Below are 12,819 nucleotides of genomic sequence, written 5' to 3'. Positions count from 1 at the left end.
AACACTGAATACGACAGCACACCAGTACACAGGATCATTTCACTCAAACCAATGTGACATTTCATCTCACAAAAATGTTTGTCCATCAGTAAGCATATCCCAAGCATTCACTGTACAGTAGACAATAAATCAAGTTGAGTTTCACAAAATTGTTTTCACACAGTAAGTACATCTAGAACACTGAGAATAAAGAGAGTTAAGCATGGGAAGAGGACATTGTGAGCATGGGGAGAAACTAATGTTTGGTTTAGAAGCTAGCAAATTTGCAAACACAAAGCAGAGAATATAAAAACCAGCTTACAACAATGGAACAAGGTAGTTAGGTAACAATGAGTAGCTTTACAGGTAAGAGGACACTGAAATCCATAATTCTGAATTTAAACTTAATTTGAAAAGCAACCAGTAAGTGTTTACTGCCTTTTTGAATAAAAGAGAGAGTAACCACTTAAAACTGCAATATGGGCTATGTAGATCTCAAGATGTAAAGTGTTTAGAACCTCCTGGAATGGTAAGGACACAGATCTTAGAAATATTTTAGAGAACCTACAGAATAAGCTGAATTATGGGGAAGAGTTAATAATTGCTCTTCAAAGGTTAGAAAAACAGTATTTTCTTATCTTGCTTTAATTAGCATTTCTCCCATTTTAACATTTAAATAAAAGGACTTAGATAACTCAAATCCATATTGCTGCCAAAAAATGTGATAAAAATTAGGAACTTGGAATTCAATAATGTTGCCATTGTCTTATTTTATAATTTAGCATTCCCTTTAAGTTCAATAAAATAAGCTTTGTAAATAATCTAGTTACAGAACAGTGAATTAAGAACTGCTGATGAAAGACTAAATTACACTTTTCAAAATTCACTTTGCCATTACAGTTTTTAATTGGCACTTAAAGGATAAAAATTACTAAATATCAAATAAAATATAGTATATTAATATAAATATATTTTATAAATATAGCATATTACCAAAGTCATTTTGGATCAAAAACTATTTGAAAAGTGACTGTATTTCAAATTCGTCAATGAAACACAGAGGATCAGGGATAGGCAATAAAGGCAAGGAAAAAGGGGGCAAGATGTTCATTCTCCTTTCTCATAGCCCTTAGTTTACCCAGGTGCTTACAAGAAGAATTCTAATTGAGTTCCCAAATCCATGTTTTTAATCTACAGAACAATTATGCTCACTGCTAGAAGGAGAGCATGCTTTTTCCTCATGAGTGCTGTGTTTCATAAAAGGAATCATCACCCAAAAGCTGCCAATGTACAGTAAACATGTGAATCCCTCTCCTTAGGAAAACACAAAAAATAATGAATAACTATCTGAAGGGATGAAGAATCCATGCTATATTTAAGAAATGACCTTAGACATCTATCTAGTACAAATCAATTAAAAAGAAAAGGAAAAGAAAAAGAAAAAGAAAAGCCCACAGAGATGACTGTAAAGAAAGTAGGCCTTTAATGTAATTGCTGTAGCTAAAATATGAAGCGACTAAGAGTGAGACACACACAGGAGAATAGTCTATTACCTGGATAGATGGATATGTTCGGTTGTTGTCTGTGCTGTGCTCCCCTGGAATGCTGCCTGCTGATCGCCCTTCACATTTGTATCTAAAACGCATTCCCCGCTGCCTGGGTTGTTCAATTATCTCTATATATGGGTTATACCCACCTGAAATTTTTTTAAAAAGGGGGGTTGGGTGAGATTAGGATAGCAATAACAATGGATTTTAACCATTTAATTGTTTCCAAAACATCAGACTAAAAAATTTTCCCTCCCAATATTAAATAACAAGGTTAAAATGTAATTATTTAAGATTGGGTGGTAAAAACACCTTTTTCTCCCATTTCAATTGCGTTCATATACAGTGTTAATACAAGTCATTCAAATCATACTTATTGGTTAGCACTTTATCGCTTAATATCTACACCTAATACCAATGCAAAGTTATCTTTAAAATTTTTCTTTTATTGATTATGCTATTACAGTTGTCGCAATTTTTCCCCCTTTGCTCCCCTCCACCCAGCACCCCCGACTTTCTCCAGCGATCCTCCCTCCTTTGTTCATGTCCATGGGCATCCGGGAAACCCCAGGGCCTGCACACCCAGCAGACAGTTACAGACCACATCCGAACCCCACCCAACCACCTCCAAAAGCCACGAAGAGAGGTGATACTGGCCAGGGGTTACAGCCAGACCTACCAGCTGTCTGGACTGGGTAAATCCCTCCTATTGACCTGCTGAAAGCAAGCAAGACTCATCTACAAGAAGAGGGAGTACTCAGCCCACACAAGAGGGTGCAGCCTGAGCACCCAGCTTGGGTGACAGGGGAGGCTGTGCCACTGTACCCTACAGAAAACCTACTGCATTAGGCCACACTACCAAGACACAGAGTCAAAGCAGCTCTACGTAATATATAGAGACAAACACAGGGAGGCTGCCAAAATGAGGAGACAAAAAAATATGGCCCCAATGAAGGAGCAGATCAAAACTCCAGAAAAAGAACTAAATAAGATGGAGTTAATGAATATGAAGTACTGGGATAGCCACTTCAAGGATACCCGCTTCTCACATGAGACCAAGCAGAAGGGTTTCTCCTAATTTCCCCACAGAAGAGGCAAGAATAAAGTCTTCTTAAGTACAATATTGTACTCCAAAAGTGAGTTTAACAGCTTGACTTTACATTAGAATCTTAAGTGTGGACTAAAAGATCTCACTGAAAATGAAAATGCATTTAAATCTTTGCAGAAGGATATGTAAGATTTTATATCTCCATCAGAATGTCAATGGACTTATTATAGTATATCAAAACAAATTCCAGAAGGGACTTTAGATTCAACATAATTTTCAGTCAGTCTCATCTAAACCTTTTCTAAAGTATAAGATGTAACAAAAGAAAATTATTTACTTTCTATAACAAATGTAATTCAAAATATATAACTTTAGAATGAACTACCAATACACACAACATAGATGAATCTCAAAATAATTATGCTGAGTGAAAGCAACCCGATGAAAAGAGCACATACTGTATGATTCCATATATACATGTAATCATAGAATGTGTAAACTGATCTATAATGAGGAAACTGGGGGATGAAGGTATGTTAAGTATCTTGATTGTAGTAACGATTCAAGGTTGTATACGTGTCAAAACTTACCAAATTGCACACTTCATGCATGTGCAATTTATTATAGGTCAATAAAGTTGTCTAAAACATATACACCCTTATCCCCCTTATCCAAATTGTGGAAACAAAAGTTCAGTAAAGACACTCAAGTGTGCTTACAAAGAGTACATAACAATGTGTCTTTATTTCAGAACACAGGAAGAGAACTTCCATCAGGAAAAAAAACCTCCCTCAATCCATTTGGTGATTTTTAAATTGCCACAACTAGATATCCATTTTTTGTGTGTGTGTGTTCACTTCAGCAGCCTATATACTAAAATTATATACCCCCTTTTTTTTGACTATAGACTTATCCTGTGTTACAATGCAAACAAATCTTCAGAAAGGGTAACACAGTGGGTCTTATCAGTACATTATGGAGAAGAGGACTTTTGGATCCTACCCCGCCAAATCTTAACAATGAAAACCTTGGATGTTATTAAAATTCTTAAATCTCCCACTCTATAAGATGAAGAAGATAATAACAGTACTACCTCATTGGGTTGTTATGAGGATTAGAAATAACATTACGTGCTTACCAAGTGTCTCACATATAACAAATTGTAAATAGTGTCAATTATTTCAGATGCTTTCTCAAAAACAATTATTTATAGTGATACCATTGTGAGAAATGCTCACAATAAAGACCGGGACACAGGACTTGAGCAGTAAAGCGAGGCATTTATTCACGTCTGCAGAGTCCGGCACAACCTCAGCCAGGAGAATGTGCGCGCCAAAAGAGGGAGTTGGCTGCTTTTATCCCTAACGCATCTAAAATCCCCCTCCCTCTTCCATTCCTTCCCCATTTCTCCATGTTGGATACTCCTGAGTTACAATCTAACTCGATTATCTAAATACCCCTTTTGTGATTTGTAAATATGCTAATGCTGTCAACTTCCTTCTCAGAGATTCTCTAATTACATTTGCCCTTAAGACCCTCTAATTGCATTTGTCCTTTGTCACTAATGAGTTTCTACGGGTTTGGGAGTCAGTATTCCCTTGTTTCTTACACCATGAAGGTATCCCAACTGTCACTTTCAAGGATTTTACAGAACAGTGAGACAGACAAATGCCACAAATTATTAGACTACAGAAGGGATGAACAAAGTTTTGTTTATGCTAACAAAATTCTGATAATAAAAACAAAAATGTCATGAATGCTTAACTATACATCAAAGGAAAAAAGGAGTTAACGAGGCAAAAAGGTGGAGAGAGAGGAGAGAGAAGGTGGGCGGGCAGGCAGGCAGGCAGGCAGGCATTCTAGGGAAAGGGAGCAATGTGTCCAAAGATGTATCAGTATAGAAGATACAGCCCCCATGGAAGAGAAGAGTTAAGAATCACCAACACAGGCCCAATAGAATTGGGGTGCATTTTCTACCCTTAGAAAGAAAACCAAAAGCCAGAGTACATTTGGCTTTTGTCAGAGAATCAGTGAATGATCTTATGCAGGGGAATCACAGGATCAAACTGGCATTTTAGAGTAAGAATTCTGGTAGCAATGAACAGATTGAAAAGAGAAAGCAAGGTAATCAGTTTTAGAGGCTGTTATGATAATATGGACAATGATGAAGGTATATCTGAAATATGTTAGTGGTAACAGGAATGAAGGATTATTTAAAAGATAAAATTGACAGTACTTGGTGACTGACTGAACATTAGGGTTAAGAAAAAGTATCAATGATAGCTCCATAGTTTCTACTTTGTGTCACTGAGTAAAGTATTACTGTTACCTTTAATTTTATTCTGTTTGGTTCAGACTTCTTTTGTTTGAATCTACTACCTCTTTGTTTATTCAAAGGACAAAGAGTAGAAAAAATTGACTTTAACCTAATCGAGTTCATAATACTTATTTCCACTTTACTGAAAAATGTAAGGCATGCAGATGAGTATTTCATAATTTCACATCCCTATATATTTTTGTATATTTTAAGTAATCCAAATTCACATTTCAGTTTCAAATATTTCACATACTCATATATCCTTGCAGGAATATTTATAAGAAAGTACATTTTCCTTGCAATAACTCAAAATACTCAACAGTAATTTTTAAGTGATATATTAAATCACTTATGTGGTTGAATTAAAGGTCAAATAAATCCCTGCCCACTACTTATTTAAAGGTGTCTTGGTGGGAATTCAATATAGAATGACATCATTAATGGTAAGTGGCTAACTTTTGGGGGAGGAGTGTGAACAAAAGTGCTAGGTTCATAGTGAGAATTCAAATAATTTCACTGGTTACACACTTCCTTAAACTAGAAAGTGTGTATGAAAGTCTATACAAAAGAGAACAAAAAAGCATTTGTTTAAAGATTAAATAAAACATTTTAAAACATTTTTAAATTATAAAAATGACATACATGTTATATAACATCAAATACTTAAAAAAACCCTTGAAACCTGTTCTTCCTATTGTAGGAGCTCTTTATTAGTAAAAAGTCTTACTAACAACCAAAGTTTATTGTAATATTCAACACTTCCCAGATGGAAATAATCTCCCCCTCCTCTAAACTACCATAGTATTTTGTTTATGGCAATCATTTCAAATAACTATAATTTAGGGAACACTATTTCTACTTGAAAAAAAAAGCTACTTGTTTTATTTCTTCAAGCTACTTGAATGCAGGAATTGTATCTTATTCATCAGTGCCGTGCACACAGATATTAAGTAAAGTATCTGTTGAATGAATGAAAAAAAATCTAAAGACTTTTTAGTTTGTATAAGTTATATATTCATGATTAATCAGATTTTCTTCAACAGATTCCACTACTGTGGAAAAAAATAGTACTCTGTATATATACTAGAATCGCTACATCTTCATACTCCTCACACCCATTCATATTTGGATTTCTTTATATGTATTTATGTTCTTTAAAAACTTCCCAGCTATAAATCATTTATATTATGCATCAGTACAATGTACCAGTTCTTCCTTCTTCAATACCCTGTTCTGAAGTGCAATTCTTCCTGAAGATAAAAGAAGTGATGAAATGTAATCATCTGTGGAGTGCAAGGTAAAATATAAATCAGGGAATTGTAGGGAAAATGAGTACTCTTAACTATTATTATCTCAAATCACTCAAGTTTTGAAAAGCACTGAAAAGTCTTCAAAACTGGTTCTAAACAAATTGATTACTGTACTTTTGACTAATAAACTGGGATTGATCCCTATATTTTGAACAATATTGTAAAAAGCCAATACAGGTCAGAATAATATTTGAAATATAGCATAAATGTTTGCAAGATATATTTATGTTTTTATCTGCACTTATGCAAAGAGTGCTATTTTAAAACATAGTGACTATGTAATAAAGCATGAGTTTGTAAGATGGAAAAAGAAATTACACTGAAATATAAGTTAAAAATGGATCATCAATTCTCAGAAATAGACACATTGTAAACAACAACCTTATAGCTAGAATTGGGAAAGGGCATTAATTACACAGTCAAAAAATATTAATTACAGTAATTATAACACTTTTAAATCACTTTATCATTTCTCATGTAATCCTTTTACATTTATTCTTCATAAAAACAGAATAAAAATTATTATCCCATTTTACAGATGATAAAACTAAAGCTCAAAATTATGTGAAATTATGAATGACATTAGCAAATATGACAGCTGGGATCCCAGGTGTCAATCTCAAAGAACAACAAGCTGAAAAGCAGCTGGGGGTAAATTCACAATAACTGATACAGCAAATAAACTAAAATAAATGCAACTTAGTTTAAGAAGATAAGCCTCTTGGTATAGGCGAGTTTTTAAATCCAATGAAATTCCTGGAACAGAGTTCATACTGGGGTTGTATATCAGAATCACCTAGGTAGATTTTCAAAACATACATGCCCTGAGCCTACCTGAGATCTGCTGAATAGAAACAGAGATTCATCTAAAGCCCAGACATGTTTCTGAAAAATCCTTCCAAGCAATTCTAACACATTCCTGATTAAGAACCAGTGCCCTAAAACATAAAGAAGTGGAAACAATGATGCACATACCCAGAGAAGTAGTCCAAAAATTCACATACAAGTATGGGCTGAGTGATAAAGTAGGCAGAGGAATTCTCACTCCTCACTCCTCTTCCCTCCCACTCTAAAAAGCTTGTCCAAATGCAAGTAAACAAGGAGTGTGGTGGGTGGGTGGGCGGGAAACATTATTATAGGGATAGCCTTTAATTACTCTGATTTATTTAAAGAGTAAATTGGCCCTGGCTGGTGTGGCTCAGTGGGTTGAGCACCAGCCTACTAACTGAAAGGTTGACGGTTTGATTCCCAGTCAGAGCACATGCTTGGGTCGTGGGCCAGTTCCCCAATTGGGGGTGTTCAAGAAGCAGCTGATCGATGTTTGTCACACACATTTATGTCTCTCTCTTTCTCCCTCCCTTCCCCTCTCTCTAAAGAATCTTCTTTAAAAAAAGTAAATAGTTTACAAAATTAATGTTATCATTAAAAATATTTCTTAAAATACAACACACAAATGATTATAACATACCAATGTGTCAACACCACAGTTGAGAATAACTGACTATAGACTGCATCTCCCTCACAAAAGTATCGGATAACAGAGACCCAAAGGAGCAAATGGAGCTAATATATACTTTCCCAAATATCACCACTACTCACTTTGGAGAAAAATAAAATAAAACCTATTCTTCTTTCCACCAAATTAGGAACCCAGATGAATCATGGTGATAATCTTCTTTACCTTAAGAAACAGGTGAGTTTTTCTGTTTCTTCGTATTACGATAAAAATTTTAAGTTACCATTTCTTACATAGCTAGAATTGCATGCAAGTAACAAAGGGGCAAAGAAAACTTAAGTCAATTCCCATAAGGAAGGAAAAAGACTAACATGGAAAGTGCAAAAGAAATCAAGTAGAGGATAAGTTAGATAAGTTATATCAATCAATCTGGTGAAAGGACACATGGTCTATCAACTAAGCAATTTTTATTTACTTTTTTTTTAGAATATTTATTATCATTTGAGTGGACAAAGGAGAAAAAAAATACACTGAGTCCAAACATCACAGTCAAATTCTACTCCCCTAGTTTAAATGCACACAGAGCCATTTCAAATTATTTAAAAGTAAATGGGCATTCTTGAAAGATGTATTTTCTATTTAGCATCTAATCTAGTTAATTAATATTGGCTTTATGGTTTCACAAAATTCTAGAATCATTAGGATACTTAAGTAGTAAGTTCCAAGGGTCTCTAGTAATTTGTTTCCTACAGATTTGAGTCCCCAAACTGCTCTCCTACAGAAGAAAACTAACACATTCATACATTATCACATTTGTTCCTCACCAGACTCTGCAGTAGTTATTCCCATTTTTATATCACAGAGTGGTAGAAGTAGAATAATAAACAATTAAGGTCCATCATGAGCTAAAGTCCATGTTTATCCCAATATATCAGGCTGATTCTCAATTGGGTCATAAGAATCCAACTAAGAAAATTTTCAGATGAGTATTTGACTGATGTCTGCATCACAAAGTAAATAAAAGATGTAAAAGATTTTGGCAATAGAGATTCTACTGCTAGAGTCCATTGCTGCAAGGTGAAAAAATAAGTGTTCAATAAAAATTTCACTTCAAGGGTGAAAAAGTAGAGAAATATTTAAAACCTGTCCTAGATTTTTCAGGTATTTAAATTAAAAATAGATGGCAAGGCCAAATCATCTGTCTTGATTAAGACTGCCAGATTTAAAAGTAAAAGTTATAGGATGCTCATTTAAATATGAATTTAAAATATTTCTTATCATAAGTATATCCCATGCAATGTTAATGGTCAATATTCACTAATGGACAAATATTTTCCTGCTAATTTTTAGGAGGTTTGGGGTGGTAGGAGAAAGTAGTAGGGAGAAAAATTACTAGAATATTTACTTTTGTTAACAGTATTTCTATTATATTCTGTTGTATAGTGAATGGTATACAGTGTTAAAACAAAAATGAATTGTTTAAAATATATAATGAAAAAATGTCCCTACATCTTCCTTTTTAACATTTTTCTCTATATCAGACCTAGATTTCTGACATCCAAACTTGGACCCTTGGAAAGCAAGAAGAGTTTTGTTTATTTTCATCTTATTTTATTTTATTGTTGTCAATTGCAGTTGCCCCAATTTTTTCCCCCACTGTTCTCCCCTGCCCTGTCCCACCCCAATCAATCCCAACCCTGTTGTCCATGTTCACGGGTCCTTTACATTTGTTTTTTGACTAGACTCTTCCCCTTCTCCCCTACCCTCACCTTGTTTTACTCCCCCCCCTCCCTTCTGGTCGTTTTCAGTTTGTTCCTTATTTCCAGGTCTCTGGTTCTATTTTGCTTGTTTGTTTTGTTCATTTTTTAAAAATAAATTTTAAAAACACTTGTGATTTACAATTTGCATAATATTTTCTTTGTTGTACTTTACATCTTGTTTACAGTAAAGAATTTCCTTTGGTATAAAATAAAGTATATGCCATGCAGTTACATAGATCATGTACCTACAACACCAATCACTTGCAGAGAACAGATGAAAAAGATGGAACAAAAGGAATGCTGAGTCCTTAAACTGTATTTAAGATCCTACAATACACACACCCTAGGTGTTCCCCAAAATGATTCCTCACTAGTCATTTCATTCACTCATTCCCTTTTCTCCACCTCTATCATCTATCATCTCCATTCCTTTATATTACTGTTATTTCTACATTTTCATGAATTGCATTTCTGAAACAGCCTTCATACTTGTGTGTAGTCTTTTATTTTAAAAAAGAAGTCATTTGTTTTAGCTATTGATTCCAGCCTGCAGCTCTACTTAAACTTAAAAATTTAAGTTGCACCACACTTACATTTTCTGCCCCCTTACTCAAGAGAAATAGTTTTCTTGATATTCACACTACAGACACAGCTGGGAAGTAGTGTGTGGTTTACAGAAACAATTTCTTTGGGTATTTCCTATATGACACAGCAGGACTAAATTGAAGAAAACTGGTAATAAAAAGAAATTATCTAAATTTTAAAACATATTTTGCCAAAGACAGTACTATTTATTAGTAAAGAGAGCTATGTGCACACAAGAATACTTTATATTTTTTATTGCAACAATGAGAAACTTTAAACTGAAGCTTAAAATAGCTAATTTTATTTAAATATACAAGTGTAATAATGGCCTAATGGATATAGGGATATTTTTCCTCACAATGCCTATTCTGATTAATCATGTCAGAAGAATAAAATCAGGGTGCAATTTAAAAAGACAACTTAATAGAATGCAAGCTGTGAGATTCTAAATAATCCGATTAATTTACCTGAACAAAATTTAGAAATATATATAATCAAAGCCCCAGTTATTCATGGTACTTATATAATTTGCTTATGAGATTATGATGTTACTTTTTATGTTATACAGATCACATATTCAACTACACATGCCTATTTACATATGACATCCGGGGAGAAATGAAGAAATGGTCTCAAAGGCTTGGAAATCAATAAAAATACCTTTTGAGGTTTTAATACTACCTTACTACAAACAATGTAAACTAGACAGTGATAAACTAAGTGAGCACACTTTTTTTTCTGTGACTCTGTTAAAGTATTATTTGAAAACAGGATGGGAATTTATAATTTAGTGACTCTTTTTCAGTCTTTACAACTGATTACGAAAAGTACACCCAGACTACGTTTTAAAAGTTTGCTTAGTCGTTTTCAAACAACTGAATTACAATTTAAATAACTTGTGATAACTCACAAGTTATTATTTCTTAAAAAAATTTCCCCTTCTAATTAGAGAATCAGCCCTCACAACAGCACAAAATGTCATTAAACAAGTTTAAATTGTATCACATTTTTAAATGATGTGGGTCTTACAATATTCTATTATAGTTAATTCTTTCCCCTGTTTTTAAAGAATTAGAAGTATTACATTCATGCCATATACGAATAAAGTTTGGTTCAATTGCCAGCAGGCTGACCTTTTTTAAACTTATAATGCTTCCCATACTCTACTACTTTCACACAAGCTCTCATAACCAATAAATTAATATACTATTTCAAGTTATCTTTGCACTTTTAATCTAAATGCGCTTTGAACTTAACAATTTTCAAGAATATCTGAAAGTTTGGAAGTCAGTGGATACAGAGAAAGTTGAAACAGTTTAAACTCCACTTGTATTCTCACATGAAAACCACAGACAAACTGAAATCAAATGTCATCAACCCAATTTCCTTTTCAGTCTACAGCAGTAGCTATGGATGGCAGCGTTTTTCTCAACCCCTTTAAAAAGTCCTCTAAGCTTTCAACTTCCTCTTCTCTGCCAGACATCAGCCTTCTACTGAAGGTCACTGTCCCAGGGACTGGAGAGGATGGTCAGGCATAAACAAGCCCGCCAGGAAAGCGTCGATGAAAAACCTTTAAACACCTCCGCCTCTGCTCCCGCTGCTCCCGCTGCTCCCGCTGCTGGGAACGCGTCCCTACGAACCGCACCAGAATCCTGAAAAGGTCCAGCTCGAACGCAGTAAGCTCGATTTACTTCCCTTCGGTTACAGGCTGACCTAAAATCAACCATGGCTGCAAATCCGAGACTCCCTCCCTTGCCGTCTAAGCTGTTTCTTGGTAAACTCGTTTTCTCTCAAGAGATTGACGCATCTATTAACTGAAAATGAATATTTACCTAAGTGAAACAAAGTTGTTTTCATTCCTATCCATATTTTAGAGCATGGGTACTCTAAAAAAATCCCCTTTCCCCTTCTCCCCAACAAAGGGAAAACAAACAAACAAACTCGACTTCTCCGTAAACTAGCACGTATACACTTTACAGTAAAAATTATCCACTTTGGTGAGGAACATTTTCACTTACGCTTTGTTAAAATACCACTCGTGACTTTTAAAGGCACACATTCCGTACAACTGTCAGCCCAACAGCGATCACACCCTTAGCATTGGATGAAATTAAACTAAAAAAAGCAGAGCTCTCCTGAGGTTCCTCATTCCTGGTCTAAAACATAAAATCACCATTTCAATATAAATCAATTTTTCAATACAAGAACTTCTCGCCTCCCTTTGTGTAGATTATCACTTCCCTAACCCCCAAACCAAGTCTTTGGGAATTTCTACGTTTCCGGCTATTATAATGGCATCAAATTACAGAGCGTGGCTTTGATTTCTCACGAAAACCCTGAACCACTTTTTACAAAGTTGACAATTTGCCAGATAAGGCGATTTTTAAAGACAGAATGCCCCACAACCAAACTGAGCCCCCGACACTGAGCAGAAAGACGCCGGGACGAGCTCCTACCCCCGCCCCCCATCCCCAAGTCCGGCACTGGCCCGCGGCGCCCGGAACACTCACCGGAGGCCATGGCTCCGCTCCTCTCCGCGCGTCAGGACCGGAGGCTGCCGCAGTCAGTCAGCCCTCCAGTCAATCCTCTGCCTGCGGGACCCCGCAGTCTCTCAGACCACCTCCCGGAGCCTCCTCCTCCTTCCCGCCCTCCTCTGGTTTGCGGCTCACACCTTCCCACCCCCTTAGTTCTCGCGCTCCAAATCGCCTGGCGTCCTCCGTCCAGAGTGCCGGAGCCACGGGCAGGGGGCGGAGCGCCACAGGAGCACAACGAAGTCACCGCCGAAGCCCCGCAGTGAGGGGATTTCCCGCGGCTGAC

The 12,819-nt window shown here is 35.7% G+C and overlaps 1 protein-coding gene across 1 annotated transcript in view; it reads right to left on the bottom strand.

Annotated features, from left to right (window-relative positions):
- Nucleotides 1-12,819, bottom strand: part of REL (REL proto-oncogene, NF-kB subunit) — a 43,653-nt gene extending 30,834 nt beyond the window's left edge. The window contains exons 1-2 of the mRNA XM_090281344.1: nucleotides 12,513-12,819; nucleotides 1,533-1,675 (exon numbers count right to left, since the gene is read on the bottom strand). Of these exons, the coding sequence (XP_090137470.1) occupies nucleotides 1,533-1,675; nucleotides 12,513-12,522 (153 nt within the window). The 5' untranslated portion in view covers nucleotides 12,523-12,819. The remainder of the gene's footprint in view (nucleotides 1-1,532; nucleotides 1,676-12,512) is intronic.

The sequence above is a fragment of the Furipterus horrens genome, unplaced genomic scaffold, assembly GCF_987537825.1.
Source record: "Furipterus horrens unplaced genomic scaffold, mFurHor1.1.pri manual_scaffold_6, whole genome shotgun sequence".
Taxonomy (NCBI): domain Eukaryota; kingdom Metazoa; phylum Chordata; class Mammalia; order Chiroptera; family Furipteridae; genus Furipterus; species Furipterus horrens.
The sequence above is the reverse complement of the archived record's forward strand: the minus strand, read 5'-3'. Positions and strand labels throughout refer to the sequence as shown.